General features: G+C 54.0%; 1 protein-coding gene across 1 annotated transcript; it reads right to left on the bottom strand.

The window, feature by feature from the left end:
* Positions 1-6,587: 6,587 nt before the first annotated feature.
* On the bottom strand, positions 6,588-14,680 carry BYSL (bystin like). Its single transcript, XM_048826280.2, has 7 exons — positions 14,327-14,680; positions 12,562-12,727; positions 11,801-11,939; positions 10,285-10,418; positions 9,135-9,295; positions 8,244-8,346; positions 6,588-7,351 (listed from the first exon to the last, which is right to left on the bottom strand). Exons 1-7 carry the CDS (start codon positions 14,604-14,606, stop codon positions 7,003-7,005), a joined length of 1,332 nt encoding a protein of 443 aa, XP_048682237.1. The 5' UTR covers positions 14,607-14,680; the 3' UTR covers positions 6,588-7,002.
* Positions 14,681-16,203: the final 1,523 nt, after the last annotated feature.

Here is a 16,203-nt window from a genome sequence, read left to right on the forward strand (position 1 = left end):
GACAACAAGGCCTGGGGTGGGGGCACACCATAGAAGATAGTGACTTTACAACCATCTACTGACTCTCTGAAGTATCTGTGCCAAATGGTTCAGTACAGCAGATACAACTTAGCATTCACTAAGGAGAGTCTAGAGTCTTCATCTTATCTACTTATGACTTTAAAGGGAGAACATCAGGGAGTGTAGGAAAAGGGGCAGTCCCAGGTGGACAGGCTCCAGGCAAATTACCTAATTTCAACGTGATTCAAAAATGGCACTTCCGTCCTCAACAGCTCTGCTCCTTCTGTAGAGCAGAGGCGAGCTGCAGGTGTTAGAAACCTTTACGCTGTCAATACTGCAGAGCCCCAGGAGAGTGAGCTGGAGACTACACCTCTGTCCATCACAGGCAGAATATTCTGTTACCTTTCAGTGATGGGGCCAATCCCTCATGCCTGTGTGAAGGGTTGCACAGATGTCACTGAGAGCCTAAGTGATAGATAAGGAAGGTATCCATGCCTGAGGGCAGGATGTGGTGTGCAGACCCTCTGACTGGTGGCAACACATACGGAGAGTCAACCCAGCTTGACTCTCAGCTCCCAGGCTGTTTACAAGTTGTCATGTTTTATTACAGAGGGAGGGAAAGGAGCTTTTTACACATAAATGGTGAATTCTTGATCAGGACAAACATGGAACCCCATGATGGCAGAGTCACTTTTCAGAGCTTAGAGAGCTCCCTGAGGGTTGAAAATAAGGCAGCTGGGGGGGTCATGACCACCCTGCCGTTCCCCTTTTGATAATGTTAGTGGGGGAAACCCAGCTGCACGGGAATGGGGCCCCCCTGAGAATCACTGGTAGAGAGCAATGCTAGCAGGGAGCATTTTGCAAGAGTAGGATCATCCTGCTATGCTAGCATGACTGAGCAGCTCCAAAGGAAGGAGTAAAGCTCATAGAGGCTCAGCTGGAGCGACGGCCATGTGAAATCCAGGTACAAGGGGGAAGTCTTTGGGTTAGAAAGCCAAGCAGAACACGAATGCACATGGCTTGGGTGACCCGGGGAAGGTGAGCTGACTAGCGGCTCTGAAAAGCTTGTGCTTGAATTAATCAGGGTGACTGTGAAGTAACTGCATCGAAGCATGCACTAGAGAGCGCTGGCTAGGAAGGGTAGTTGGAGTGGCAGGGAAGGACTACGCTGTAGTGTGGTATGGGCACATACCAGAGAATGGGAGTGCAGAGTAAGAGCACGAGGGAGCTGGGACTGGCCCACTGCAGGGAGGGCCCCGCCAGGCACCCAGCTGCTCCCAGGAGTGACTGTTTAGCAGTGGGTACCACAAGCTGACAACTGGAGGTTTCCCCCTTTCTCAGCTCTTTGCATTTGGGGATTCCCCCCTTCAAAGCCGCCACGTTGCTTTCTCACACTCCCCTCCTCGGCTCTGCCTGAGGCCGTTGCGTGTACTTTCCACAGAGCGCTGTGGGGATACGGTGACAGCGGGAGGGTTTGGGCTCCGGCTGCCTGAGCGGAGGATGATGTAGGGCTGATGCGAAAGCCGGCTTCGCGCCTTGCTTCCTCCCTGCCATTCTGCCTGGTAACAGCCACGCCTGCAGCACATCCTCCAGCATCAAGAGAAACTTTTTTTTTTTTTTAAAACCTCTTTAGGGTATTAAAAACATCTGAGCCACCACGCTCTTCCCCTAAGGTCATGGCATCTGCTCTGCGAGGGCCTCCCCTTCCCCCTCGTGCCAGCTCCTGGCAGCCTGCTGAGTAAGCACAGAAGCCCTGTTCCCGGGAGGGGGGCCTTACAGCAGGTGATTCCACCAGGACAAGCCATGCCTGGCAGCACAGCGGCTGACACCCCCAACACCGCAGTCTCCAGGGCTTTAGCCTGGAGCGCTAAGCACTTGTATGCCTTCCTGCTCCCTCTAGGGTAGATCTTATCCCTGCCTGCCACAAGTGAGCACGGCTCCCGCTTCTTCTACACCCTGGAGAAAAAGAGGGGGGCAAAGAAGCAGGTCACCTGCCTCCTAGCAGAGGACGGCACCCCCCTCATGGATCCAGCGGAGATGTGCGGGAGGGCCAGGGCCTTCTATTCAGGCCTTTTCTCCCCGGATCCGACCGATCCTAACGCTTGCAGAGTGCTCTGGGACGAACTCCGGGCAACCGAGACTGGTTAGAGCTGTCCTCTCACTCTGGCCAAGTTCTCGGAAGCCCTCCGCCGCATGCCCACCAATAAATCTCCGAGCATGGACGGGCTGACCGTGGAGTTCTGAGACATCCTCGGCCCAGACCTAGTCACCGTCTGGGCCGAGTCTTTGCAGAGCGGGGTCCTCCCTCTTTCGTGCAGGCGAGCTGTGCTCACCTTATTGCCGAACGGGGACCGCCGCGATATACAAAATTGGCGTCCCGTCTCGCTCCTCAGCACAGACTACAAGGTCGTAGCGAAAGCTCTCTCGCTGCGGCTGGGGTCCGTGCTGACGGACGTGATCCCCTACACCGTCCCGAGCCGCACCATCTTCGACAACCTCTATCTGGTCCAGGGCCTCTTGGAACTCGGGTGTAGGGACAGTCTGTCGTTCGCCCTCCTGTCCCTGGATCAGGAGAAGGCGTTCAACAGGATGGATCACGGGTATCTCCTGAGCACTCTGCGAGCGTTTGGCTTCGGACCCCACTTTGTGGGTTTTCTTCAGGTGCTGTACATCTTCGCAGAGTGTCTGGTCAGGCTCAGCTGGACCCTGACCAAACCAGTCAGCTTCGGGTGAGGAGTACAGCAGGGCTGCCCCCTCTCGGGACAGCTGTACGCTCTGGCAATCGAGCCCTTCCTGTCTCCTCCGTAGGAGGTTGACAGGGTTGGCGCTGCGGGAGCCAGAGCTGCAGCTGGTCCTGTCGGCGTACGCCAACAATGTGCTCCTCGTAGTGCAGGACCCGGGTGACTTGGTGTGGGTGGAGGCTTGCCAGCCTCCTCCGCCCGGGTCAACTGGGTCAAGAGCTCTGGCTTGGTGGTAGGGGACTGGTGGCAGGCGAGATCCCTCCCACCCGCGCTTCAGGCCATCCGGTAGAGCGCGGGTCCGCTGCTCTATCTCAGCATTTACCTTTCTGCCACGCATCCGTCCCCGCCAGAGAACTGGCATGGTTTAGAGGGCAGGGTGGCAGAGCGGCTCCGGAGATGGACAGGACTACTCCGGTGCCTCTCCCTTCGAGGGAGGGCACTGGTGCTTAATCAACTAGTCCTGTCCATGCTCTGGTACCGGCTCAACACCCTGGTCCCGGCCCCGGGTTTCCTGGCCAACCTCTAAACATTGATTCTGGAGTTCTTCTGGTCAGGACTGCACTGGGTCTCTGCAGGGGTTCTCCATCTACCCCTGGAGGAGGGAGGGCAGGGCCTGAAGTGTCTCTGCACTCAGGTCCATGTCTTCCACCTCCAAGCCCTGCTGAGGCTCCTTTATGGTGCAGGTAGTCTGGTGTGGAGCGTACTGGCGTATGCCTTCCTGCGCCGCTTCCGAGGGCTCCGATATGACCGACAGCTCTTTTATCTCCATCCGAGAGGTCTTCTGTGAGTCCTCTCCAGGCTGCCGGTCTTCCACCAGGACCTCCTCCGGACCTGGAAACTGTTCACGGTGACCAGGTCCGTGGCGGCCTCTGTGAGGGAAGATCTCCTTGCGGAGCCCCTGCTACGCAACCCCCAGCTCCATGTGCAGGTGGCAGAGTCCCCCTTGGTGTGCCAGAGGTTGGTCTTGGCAGAAGTCACCAGAGTCGGAGACTGCCTGGACTACGACCGGGGAAACTGGCTGGATCCCCTGATGCTCGCTCAGCGCATGGGGCTCTCCAGACCAGGTACTCCCCTGCGCGTACTTCAGGAGGTGAGGGCTGCTTTGCTGCCCGCTGCTCAGATTTACCTCGACTGGGTCCTAAGGGAGGGTGTGCCCCACCCACCCTCCACCCCAGGCCCTCCGGACCTTTTCATTGGGCCCCCGCCCCTTCACCGTGAGCCGGCTACACGAGCTGCAGCAAGTCCGTTTCCAGACCACACCAAGGAAACATCCATACACGCTTGAACTCCACACCCTTCACGTCCTCACCCTCGTGTCCCGCCCTGACACAAAGTGGCGGGACCTCCTGCCACCTCTAGAGGGTGAGGAGCCCCAGTGGGCTGGCCTATATTCCACTCTGGTCCCGAGGCCCACCGGGGATATCAGTTGGCGGCTCCTGCACGGTTGTGTACTTGGCGCGGTTCACCCCAATCCCGGACACCTGCCCCTTTTGCGGCATGAGGGAAACCCTGGCGCACGTCTACCTGGAGTGCGCCAGGCTGCAGCCCCTATTCCGGCTCCTCACAAATATCTTGTTAAGATTTTGGTTGTACGTTTCCCCTCACCTCCTTATCTACGCACTCCCTGTCCGTGGCCCCACTAAGTCATGGGACCTCCTGGTCAACCTCCTCCTGGCCCTGGCTAAAGTGGCCATCTATAAAACCAGGGTGAGGAGGTGGGCCGATGGAGTCTCCTGTGACTGTGGGGCCTATTTCCAATGCGCCGTCAGTTCACGCCTCCGGGCAGAGTTCCTCTGGGTGGCATCCACTGACTCTCTTGACGGCTTCGAGAAGCAGTGGGCACTGTCCGGGGTTCTCTGCTCGGTGTCCCCATCTGGTTCCATTTGTTTGACCCTTTGACTACACTCCTGTCCCTGTTGTTCTTTAGTTGTCCCCTGTAATTATTTGGTTTTCCAGGTCCTGTGGACCCACCCTCAGGCTGGGGGGGGGGATCCTTTAGAAGTAGGCAGACTTTGCCCACCCACTTCCTGGATCCCAATAGGACAAGTGAGGCTCAGCGTGCTTGCAGGGTGAGCGGGAGTTAGTAATCAAACCCAGGCGTCCTGATGATTTTGCATCCTGCTCTCTTGCAGTCAGGAGCAGCAGTGGGAGGATTTCTCCTCTCCCCACAGGGAAGGAACTGCCCTTTGCCCTGTCTAGAGCAGGGGTTACATAAGGCCTCCTCTGACGGCCACTGTGCCTGCCCCTTTGCCTGCTGTGTTCTGCCACCTCGTGGGGGACTGAGATAGATCAACCCCAACTTCCTTTAGCTCAACGCAGCGTGAAAGCCTGTGAGCAGAGAGATAACTAGACAAGGAGCTGGCTTAGCAGGCTAGGGCACAGACCCTCAGCCTCCTGTGTTGCTGGGGGAACAATTGCCATAAAGGCCATGGAAGGACTGGCCTCCACTGATTTCAAGCCCTCAGCTGTACAGACCCTGACAAAGGCAGTCACCAAGCCCAAACTTCCTGTCTCCTTCCACCTCCTCTCTCAGCTGCCTCCGGCAGCCCCAGTAAATACTGAGATGGAAGGAGCTGACTGCAGTAAAAGAGAATAGGGCCCTCCTCTAAAGGAGTAACCATGGAGCAGGAGCCAATTGAAATCAATGGGGGGGGGGGGGAGGGGTGGTCAGTGCACATCACAATTGAGCCCTGAATGGCTGGGTAGGATCAGTTATGGGCCTCTTCTTTAGCCTTGGAGTGAATAGCACACGTATCATTTTAACAGGCATGGGTGGTGGGGAGGGAAGTAACTTCCCGTTGGCCAGATGGAGAGGAAAAGTTCAACCAGGCTTTCTGGGCTCTCCTGCATCAGCACATCTACTCGAAGGGACACAGCCAAGGCATGGTTTGTGCTTAATTAGGGTGGGGATCCAAGGACATGGGGAGATACTCGCTCCCCCTTCGTTACACCCTGTGGGGCCAAGTGACATCCCCGAGGTGGCAACTAGAGACAGTACCCCGGAGTGCTGGCTCTGTCACCTCCTGCCTGTGGCTTCTTCCCAGCTGCCTCCTCCACAATGTACAGAACTGATACCAACACCCAGCCTTGCTTTTGGCTTCCCTTTCTGTCCCCAACCCTTCCTGGCTTGCAGGCGGCTATCAATCACTTACTCCGAGAGAGCTCCTTTCAAGGCGAAGCTGGGTAATTCCAGAGTAGCTGCCTTCCCCCGTGACCGTTCCTGCTAAACGTTACGGAGCGGATTGATGGGAGTTCTGCAAATTGTTCAGTAATCTCCGTGCTAGTGAGTGGCTGTCCTGAGGGAGCCAGCTCTCTACAAACAAACCCACTGCTCCATCCGTCTTCCCTGGAGCTAACCCCCCGTCGCATGCATTACTCTTCCCGTGCCTGCCGAAGCAGCATGGTGCCGACTGCACCTCAGGCGGGGGAATGACGGATTCGGCTCACTGAACTGAAACGTCCGCAGCTGCCAACCCAGGCACCAAACCTTCCCCGGGGCATCGCCCGCCAGCAGCCAAGATGTATGCAGGAGCGCGCCATCTCGTTCCCTGCTGTGCAGGGGAACCCGGGGCTGCCTTTCAAATGTATCCTCAGTGAAACGAGGGACAAGACAGAAGGCAGGCTTGGTGCATCGAGAGGAAGGGAAGAGTTCTTCAGCGTGCAACAAGGGGACAGCGGTGCTGACGGAGCAGGGACTGGAGTAGACTGCACGTGCCCTCAGTGACCGCTGCTGAATGCGCCACCTCTTCCAGAAGAAGGAAGGAGCCGGCTCCCTACCACCTGACTGTCCCTTTAAACTGGCTGCAACTAAATCCTTTCAATTCCACCAGACATTAGTGCACGCTCTGAATGTCCCAGGGAAAGGTTTTATTCTCAGACACAGGAGCAGCCCAGAGCTCTTTCACCCTCCCCGAGACACCTGTTGGTGTCAGGCCAGTAAGCACATTTTCAGAACTGAGCCAAGCAGGCAGGCAGCTTCCACCACTGCAGAGTTTAACTCCCAGGGCAGGTCCAGGTGAAGAGCACGGCCTGCTTCCACCCCCCCCCCCCCCCCCGGGCTACGGGGAAGGAGTCTAGGGGGATCTCAGTGACGGACACCCGCTCGCTTGTTCCAGCCGAAGATCTAGATCGCCAGCTGAGCCCCTCGTCCGGTGAAGAAGGCAGCCATGGGACAGCGTCCCCAGCAAGCCATGAGCAATCAGACAAATTCTGGGCTGCCACTTCTCCCTAACAGAAAGAGGCCCCACCTCCCTCCCTGGCCTCACTCCATCGCCACCGGCTGCAGCCCCTCCACGTCCCGAGACTTGGAGTTCACCAGCTCCCTCCTGATCTCTGCTGAGATCTGCGGGTGGCAGTGGACCTTGAGCAGCTCCAGCAGGGACTCCTTCTGCTCCGAGGAGAGGTCCTCCTTGTAGCGCTGGGCAAAGGTCAGGAGGGACTGGTGCCACAGCACGGGCAAGGTGCGCCGGTCCGTCTGGAAGGCCAGGAAGTGGAAGACCAGGGCGTCCACCACGCGGAAGGGCAGGGCGTATTTCTTGTCGATGAGCAGGCGCAGGAAGATACTGTTGGCACCGCTGTACTCCATCTCGGCGAGCTTCAGCATGGCAGCACTATGGGGGGGGAGAGCAAGGTCGAAGCGTGCGCAAGGGTGGTGAGGACTTGGGGTAGGTGCTTGTCGGTCACACTCCGAACACAGTGCGGAGCTCCACTCACGAGTGGGTCTGGGCACCTTCCAACACGAACAGGCACCCTGCCCCTATGGCATCTTCAAGGACAGGCTTTGCCAAGGCCTCCCCTTCTCCCACTTCAGAGCACATTTGTTTCTGGAGTCTGTGACCGCCGCTCTTCCCCCTGGCGGCCTGTAAACTTCCCCACCGTCTAGGGCCAGGGATTGAAGGCTGGCGCGCCCAGGGCACATCAGCTACCAGAGTGGGCCACACCCTCCTCCCACCTGTCCCTGCAGGTGTAAATCTGTTCCCACTGAGCCGGAAGGGCGTGAAGTCCCCACCCCAAGACTGCGCTGTGGCATCTGATCATTTCGCTACACGCCCAGGCATGACCCTAGCACTCGCTCCGCTTCTCTACCCCGGAGAGACAGAATCAAGAGTGGCAGTAAGGGTCTGGTCCCGCACAGCGCCAAGTCCCCTCCACTGCCACTGGAACAGGTGGGATAACCCAGCAGGGACACGATCTCCGGGCTCTTACTGTGCTGCTGAGCTAGGAAACTCCCAGCTACCAGTACCGTGGAGCTGTGGCTAAACTGGTGGCTCTTGGCCCAGGAGCTTGCCAAGGGGGAGAGCCATGAGAATGGGGAACAGTCTGCCCGTGGAAGTGATGGAAGCCTGTTGCTTGGGCTGGAGTAGGTGGGACCTTTCCTAGCTCTGTGAAACGCCAGAGAGGTTTTCTGGCAGAGCCGGGACATTGCTGTGGGACTCCCTGAGGAAATGGGAGAACCAGCGCCTCCCAATCCTCCCCCTGGGGCCCCAGCCCTCCCCACGTTACCTGGAGTGAAGGACAGGGATCGAACACTTAGCAAGAATGCTCCCTATGATGATGGCTTCCCGTAGCGTGCAGGTCCCCAGCTCACACAGGGGGATCAGGATCCCTGGAAGGGAGGGAGGGAGGGAGACGAGAGTCGGACAACAGTGCTCTTAACACAAGACGGCTGGACCTGCGGGGCTCAGAGCCTGAAGCCTACCCCAGCCGACTGACCCCTGCCCCACGCATTCCAATCCCCATGCATGTCCAGCCTGGGAGAATGAACTCTCCAGAGGGGCATCGATGCCGCATCCCTGGGACCCGAGCACAGAGTGTTACGGGAGGCACAGGATGGGCTGCACTCTTTGCCCCTGCCAGCCTCATCAACCGACAATACAAATGGACATAGGAGATCAATTCCCAGCTATGGGTCGCCTGCCGCGAATGGATCTCGCCCACCTCTGACAGGTACCAAAGGGGGCTGTCTGTTTTTGGCACTTATACAGCTGATGGTGCCAAGAGCGTTTTAGTGAACTGAATATTCTGATCTAGCCACTGCTGGTTCAACAGGCTTCTTGCCTGCAGCTGAAGGACCAAGCACATTTCTGCACCTCACTTGCTTTTGCTCTCATGGTTTCAGCCTCCCTCCCTCCCTTTGCTGCTGCTGTTCAACTCTGGAGAGCATTTCAGGGTTGCTGCGTACACGAAAAGTTCACTGTGCAAAAGAAAAGGTTAAACATGCCGCTACTGGACAGCCAAAGAGAGCAAGTAGGTATCCAAGTCCTCCACCGCCCTCCTCCCAGAGAACAACTCCTAACCTAGCTATGACACCAGGAACGCTTACACAACCCAGCCAGGTCACTGCACTGCAAGCCGGACCCACCCTACTCTTCCTGCCACCTGGTTTCTTTTCACCTTTGAACCAGGCTCCCGGCTTGAACAAAGCCTTCTTCAAAGCCATGTAGAGGTGGAAATTGAGGCGCTTGTACTCGGCGATGTCATCCCTCACTCGTGGAAGCAGCACCAAGTTATAGAAGCGCTGGGCCATCCTCTCCTTCAGGTTGGAAGAAAAGATCCTGGCAGGAACGAGGGAGCGGGAAGTTAAACTGAAGTCTCAGCCCCCATCCCAGCGGCCCCAATGAAGTCAAGCAGGAAGCAGTGCCTAGTACTCCCATCTGAGGATCTCCCTTTCCCACCACGCACATCCTAGTTTGCTGGTGGCGGTTTTGTTACCCCATGTTTGAAGCTTCTGTAGGAGAAGCCCAACACGCGTCCTGCTGAAATCCAGGCTGGGTTGGGGTGGCCTAATAGAGGATGAGGACTCCTCGGGTTCTGCCACTGACTCGCAGGGTGAACTGATCCTCTGTGCCTCATTTATAAAGCAGGAACAATATGCCCTACCCTCCGAAGAGGGGGAAGGCCCTGAGGCCCAGCGAAGGGGCTTGGAGAGCTGGGCTAAGAAGTGCTTAGAAGTGTATAACACTCTGCGTTACCTGCCGGGCTTAGTACCAGAGTGCAGGGGAATCAATGAAGTGACTAAACAGCTTCTTTTTAAAGACTGGTACTCCGGCTGCTCAATTAGACTCCAGCTACAGCTTCAGAGACTGTGGTCCTGTACTCCCCTGCCTGATTGTGCAGAGCCCAGAGTAAAACAACCAGTGTTACGCAACGTTTTATAGTTTGGGATCTGAACCTGTAATATCTAAATCGGACACGCTTCCAGCTTCCAGCGTCACAGGCTGCAGTTCTCACCCCAACTGCAGGCAGGACGAGCACCAAGCTAAAGGGCAGGTTACTTAGGAGTGGTTACAGCTATGGAGAACACACCGAAGGGAACTGTGCACTGGATCAGGATGGAGTCAATCTCCACTCTCTCTAGCATCCATGAAATGCCAGATCCACAGCACTAGCATGGGTTTCCGGAGGTGGCAAGCAGCTTGCTTCCTGTGTCTTTCGGCTAAGCTGAGAGCCAGAGGTTGGTTAGGATTTCAGCGACATGGCAGGAGTCCACAGAAAGCTCCCCGTAAAACCCACAATCAGTAAAACCACGGCAATTATATCATACCTGGTTGCTTGATACATGGCAGCTGCAGTCCATGTTTCTGGCTCTGTGATGTAAAGGATCTGCTCCCAGTTTGACAGCGCTGGGATGATTTTAAATGCTTTGGGGAGTTTGCCACTCCTGTATTTGGATAGCACCTTTAAAACAAAAAGTATGTGGAATGTGGCCTAGTGGTCAGAACAGGGACCTGAGAGCCAGGACCGTGGAGTACCGTTACTAACTCAATGTGTAATTAACAGGGTCAGCTACCTCCTGAGCACCTCCTCATGACCGGAAGTCATTCTGCGGCACCTTGCCTCTGTTCCCCTCTTCAAGGTCCCTTAATACCTCGCTCAAAGCGGCTTGAAACATTCACCTCCCATAGTCCAATTTATCCCAGGCCCCAATTCAGTGTCTCTCTCCCCTAAGGTAGGAAATACCCAACCATTTTCCCTATAGCTGGGTCCCAATTCAAAGCCTCTCTCTCGTCAAGCAGGAATTTGGCCCTCTAGGCCCCAATCCCCAGGGTCTCTTCCCCTTAAGTAGGAAGTCCCCATCCCTCCTTCCCAGGGCTGGGTTCTAATTCAACAGTCACTCCCAGGTTTACCTAGCTAAAGTTCAGCCTTCTAGTTCTCACTTCTCAACTCCCCTGGTGTCAGGGTCTTCTCTGCAGGAGCCTCTCTCATTTACTGTAGTTTCCCAATCCCGCCCCCCTCTCTGCAGCCTCCTGCTGCTCTTTGTACGGGAACCAGCTGTCCTCCATCAGGCCCCATCAAAGCTGCTAACATGGATCGAGTGGTCTGGGGCAGTTATTTCAGTCATCAATGGCGCCAGGCCTCCAGCCCTTAAGGGGAAAGCCACCCTGTTACAATGACCTTAAGAAAGTCACTGGATCCACTTTCTCCATCCACAGGATGGATATAGCAACGCACCTTCCTCAAAACGCTGGTGTTTGGGAGGCATCGTTATTTGTAAAGCGCTTGAGATCCTTGAGTGAAAGACTCAGTGTAAACAGCAGTTAAATCATTTGGAAGCCTGCGGAGAAGGAGTCTATGCCTAGTGAACACTAACGAATCATCCTGAAATTCCTCTCTGTTCACAGGCGCACACGCTTCTCAGGGCTCCTGGACCAAAGAGAATTTTAAAGCCAGCTCTCGAATGCACTCTCACTGCCAGCTGAGTAGTAAAAAGTCTCTCAGCGTAAGAGTATAAATTAACAGCCCACGTTTTTTTGCCTGCTGCAGATATAACGATAGCATGGAAACCTCAGACCCTACCGAGTTTGCAATCTCCTTAATTACCCTGAAGAGCTACACAGCATTGCTGTACAGTGACAGCTGTCACGTTCTGCCCTGGAGATGGGCACACGCCAGCTGCAGGAGAAGATATTTTTCAGCACAGGCCATGAGGATAAAGACACAAGCCACAACGATTACGAATACTGGCTGCTGGAGCCGCTGGGCTCGATTCGACCTGGCTCCTCACAGAGGGACGGCGTTTTGAAAGTGGAGGCTGCTACATTACATGCTATTGCTCTTACTTCTCGGACACCCTTGTAGACCTCCAGTACGCGGGGGTCCAGCTGAGGCATGGGGTGGCCGGATATTTCCGACATCATTGTTTCCACCTCTGTCTGCTTCTCCGTGATCTTCTCCATGATGATATCGGCGAGCGTGAGCCTGGCAGACACAGGGGAAGGAAACTATGTAGAGCTGGTCTCTGGCCTAGAAGAGCATCAGCCTGTTCCTTGGTGAACCAGGCAGCAGGGCCTAGGGGACTGAACACTGCAACAGGAATCAGAGGACTTGCTGATCAGGGGCCTGCTGGGTGACACTTCCCCTTTTTGTGCCTCTGTTCCCACTCCCACCCTTGATCTCTCCTGTCTTTGGGGTAGAGACTGTCTTCCTGAGCGTGGGTACAGTGCCAAGCACAAAGGGAACCCTGATCTCAGCTGGGCCTCTCTCTAGGCACTACAGTAATAGGAGTTACTACGTATGGCCCCGTGCATGTGTGATCTGAGAGGAAATGAAGCATTATCTACTGTTTGGAACACAGGGGGTCAGGACTCCTAGGTTCTATTCTTAGTTCTGCCACAGACTTGCCTTATGAGCTTGAGCAAGACAATTCTCCCCTGTGCTTCAGTCTCCCCAGCTAAAGAAGAGTGACAGAGCTTTAACCAAACCCACCTCCCAGGGGTCAGTTAACCTCTTCAAAGTGCTGTTCTGAACTTGAACCCTATTTGAATGCTGCGAGGCTGCAGGGAAACACTTCTATCCCATGGCTCAGGGATTTGTTTCCTACCTTAGCGGCGGATTCTTGTTCATGAACATTTCAATGGCTCTCTCGTCCTCAGGGTCCACTGTCACCTCCTCACAGTACTCCCCCTTTCCCATGGATGCAGCAGCCTTCTCCAGCGTGGGCCACTCATCATCCTCTGCGTCAGAATCCCCATCGTGTGATCCAGACCCTGGAATAAACCAGGCACAGTTAAGGTTGGACAAGTCAGGGAGCAGAGCAGCTTGCCTGCAAAGATACAGCTCCACAAGAACATTCCACTCAGCTCTCCACACTCTGATCTCCAACCCTCTCGTGCGGCTAGTGAGGTGAATTTGCAGAAGCCCTTTCTAACAGCAGTCAAACACCCGCTATGGGAAGGGGCACCAGAGATTTCCAGAGGCAGTCCATCTGAAGGGACAGTCAGAATTAACATCCAGGCCCAAGATTTGCTTATCTTCTGCCAATCGCCTAATTAACTGGATCAACCAATAAGGTTGGAGAACAGCCGTGCAATTAAAAATTACCCTGCCAACTTGAAGCTTCATCAACTAAAGAGTTAAAAGCAGCTTCAGGTCCTACACATGTGCCTAAGTCCCCCCTGCTCGTTTTTGTGGGATTCTAACCATGGTTTGTTTGTTTAATTTTTCTCTCTCCTGTTGCCATGGGAAGAAATCGCTCAAGCCCACAGAAAGCTGACTTGAGGCCCTGATCCTGCAAACACATACTGAACTTCATACTCACACTTTAATGCAACTAATCACATGTGTACGTATTTGAAGGATCACCGACTAAGGCTCACATTGTAAAAGGTATTTAGGTGACCAACTCCAACACCTTTAAAAAGCTGGCCTTAAATGACCATTAAACTGACTCAACACCATGTGCTGTCAAACGTACCGTAAAAAACAATATATGATTTGGAACAGGAAATAAGGAAGAACCTCATACCCAAGTGAAAGGATGGTCTGTTGAACAGATCACTGGACTAGAACTCAAGAAACCTGGGTTCAGTTCCCGAGTCAGCCACAGATTTCTTGTGTGACTTTGGGCAAGTCCCTAGATCTCTCTGTGTCGCTGCTGAACGGGAAGGATACTTCCCTTTGTCTGAGAGGTGCTGAAAGGATCAGGTACTAGAGCGATGAGGGCTGTGTAAGTATACAGACAGGTGGATAAAAGTGGAGGAGGAGGAATGAAGGGAGACAGAACGCCTTCCCAGGACACAACTCAGCCGAGGCACCCAAGTGAACACACCTATAACTTTCGCTGCATGATCAGGAGCCAGAAACTCTGTTTTACATCTCATCTGAAAGGCAGCAGCCAAGGCAGCCCAACGCCCCCTTCCACTATGCTGGGACTCTCGTTGCAAACGGATTTAAGGTGAGCACTGCCACCTACTGAACTGCCAACACCACTTCCTGAAGCCTTCTGGGGCGTCCTGGGGAAACCTGGGAAAGACCATAGTATGTCTATCCAGGCCTAGCTTTTAATACTCTTCGGGCCTGGGAGGGTGGAGAGAGATCTCCCATGAGAATTCAGCAGGGGGTTCGTCTCTTCCCCATCAAACCTGCTATGTCAAAGGGAAACAGATGGGGGGTGGCTGGGTTGTGCCCACCCGGCCGAAACTGAGAAGCAGAGATCAGGCTCGTTAATAAGGGACTGAGCCCACCCCCGTGCTCGCTTCGCGGGTGTGCTTACAGCCAGCTCCGCGCTTCCATAAGGAGCGGCGTCCACCCCGAGCAGACCCAGCCCCGCTCACCCCACCCCTCTGGCGTGCTCGGTGCCCGCTCACCCAGCACCGTGGTCTTCTCCTTCTTCGGCCCGGTTCCTCTGCCGGGACAGTGCTCGGCCTCCAGCTCCTCCTGCTGGATCCGCGCCTGCTCCAGGATCCTGCGCGACAGCTTCTCATCCACGTACTGGTCCTCCTGTTCCCCACCGCCATGCTGCCCGCCTCTGCCCCGCCTCTTCACCCGCGTGGTGGGCTTCACCGCGTCCCCTTGTACGATCTGCTCGGCCAGGGGCACGTTCCCGGCCGCCTCCCCTGCGGCCCTCCGCCGCTTGGCCTTAGGCATGTTGATCCAGCCCCGCGGCCCGCGAGAAAGCCCACGTGTGCCGGGGAAGGGGAGGGGCGGCTGGAGAGGCGCCACCAAAGCGCATGCGCTCCTGGAACGTTGCGGCGCCTTCCGTTCCAAAACGGGCAACAGCCCTGTCGCAAGGCTCGGCTCTTAAAGGCGCAGCCGTCCTATTTTACAAGTGCCTTCTGGGAACCTCTCCTCAGGCGGAGTCCTTCATCCTTACAGGGTGGCAATTCTGCAACAGAAGAGCTTCAAAACCAGACTCCAAGGAGAAACTGCTGAGCTGGAATTAATATGCAAACTAGATACCATTAACTTGGGTTTGAATAGAGGCTGGGAGTGGCTGGGTCATTACACATATTGCATCTATTTCCCCATGTTAAGTATCCTCACACCTTCTTGTCAACTGTCTAAATGGGCGGTCTTGATTATCACTACAAAAGTTTTTTTTTTCTCCTGCTGCTAATAGCTCATCTTAAATAATTAGCCTCTTAGTTTGTATGGCAACTTCCACCTTCTCTGTATGTCTATATATAGCTTCTTACCATATGTTCCATTCTATGCATCCAATGAAGTGGGCTGTAGCCCACGAAAGCCTATGCTCCAATAAATTTGGTAGTTTCTCAGGTGCCATAAGTACTCTTGTTCTTCATCTGACAGAGTCCTTCATCCAGAGAGAGTTCAGCTTTCAAAGCAGCAAAGAGAGAAGGTGGATTTATTGAGACAAGGGCTGGACCCACCTATTAACTCCATTGAGATACATTAGGCTGGAAGAAATTGATGGAGGGCTAGGGAATATTGGTTACTTGGCTAAATAATTCTTAGGACCTTTCATTTTTGGTTTTTATTTTATTTTTCTCAGGAATTTATTGGTGTTTATTACAACAGCAACAAAAACAGGTGAAAATCAGTGGAAAAACCAATAATTTTTCTAGGTAAATATCTGGGTTTATTTTGGTGTATGGAAGGATGAGGGAAAGATATTCAGTAGATCAGGGGTAGGCACCCTGCAGCACGTGAGCTGATTTTCAGGGGCACTCACACTGCCCGGGTCTTGGCCACCAGTCCAGGGGGCTCTGCATTTTAATTTAATTTTAAATGAAGCTTCTTAAACATTTTAAAACCCTTATTTACTTTACATACAACAATAGTTTAGTTGTATATTATAGACCTATAGAAAGAGACCTTCTAAAAACGTTAAAATGTATTACTGGCATTATTAGAGTGAATAAATGAAGTGAAGAGTGAATAAATGAAGACTCGGCACCCCACTTCTGAAAGGTTGCCAACACCTACAGTAGATTAATGCTTTGATGAATGGACTTCAAAGTGGTTTGCTGCAGAACTAAAACAGAACTCAAAACACAATGCCACCTCTGAGTTTATGAAAACAATACCTCTCTCTAATCCCCAAATAAAACTTTTCATTTGAATAAACAGTTTACTGTTGTAGACGTAGAACCAGTAGCCTATAAATATTTACGTTTAATACTGAGGCCATACCATCCTTTTCACCTTTTGTTTTATTAAAACTTTGGTATACTTACTTGTGTTCTGAAACATATTCTAAGACAGATTTTCGTTTTCTTAGCAT

This window comes from Caretta caretta, chromosome 21 (assembly GCF_965140235.1).
Source record: "Caretta caretta isolate rCarCar2 chromosome 21, rCarCar1.hap1, whole genome shotgun sequence".
NCBI lineage: Eukaryota > Metazoa > Chordata > Testudines > Cheloniidae > Caretta > Caretta caretta.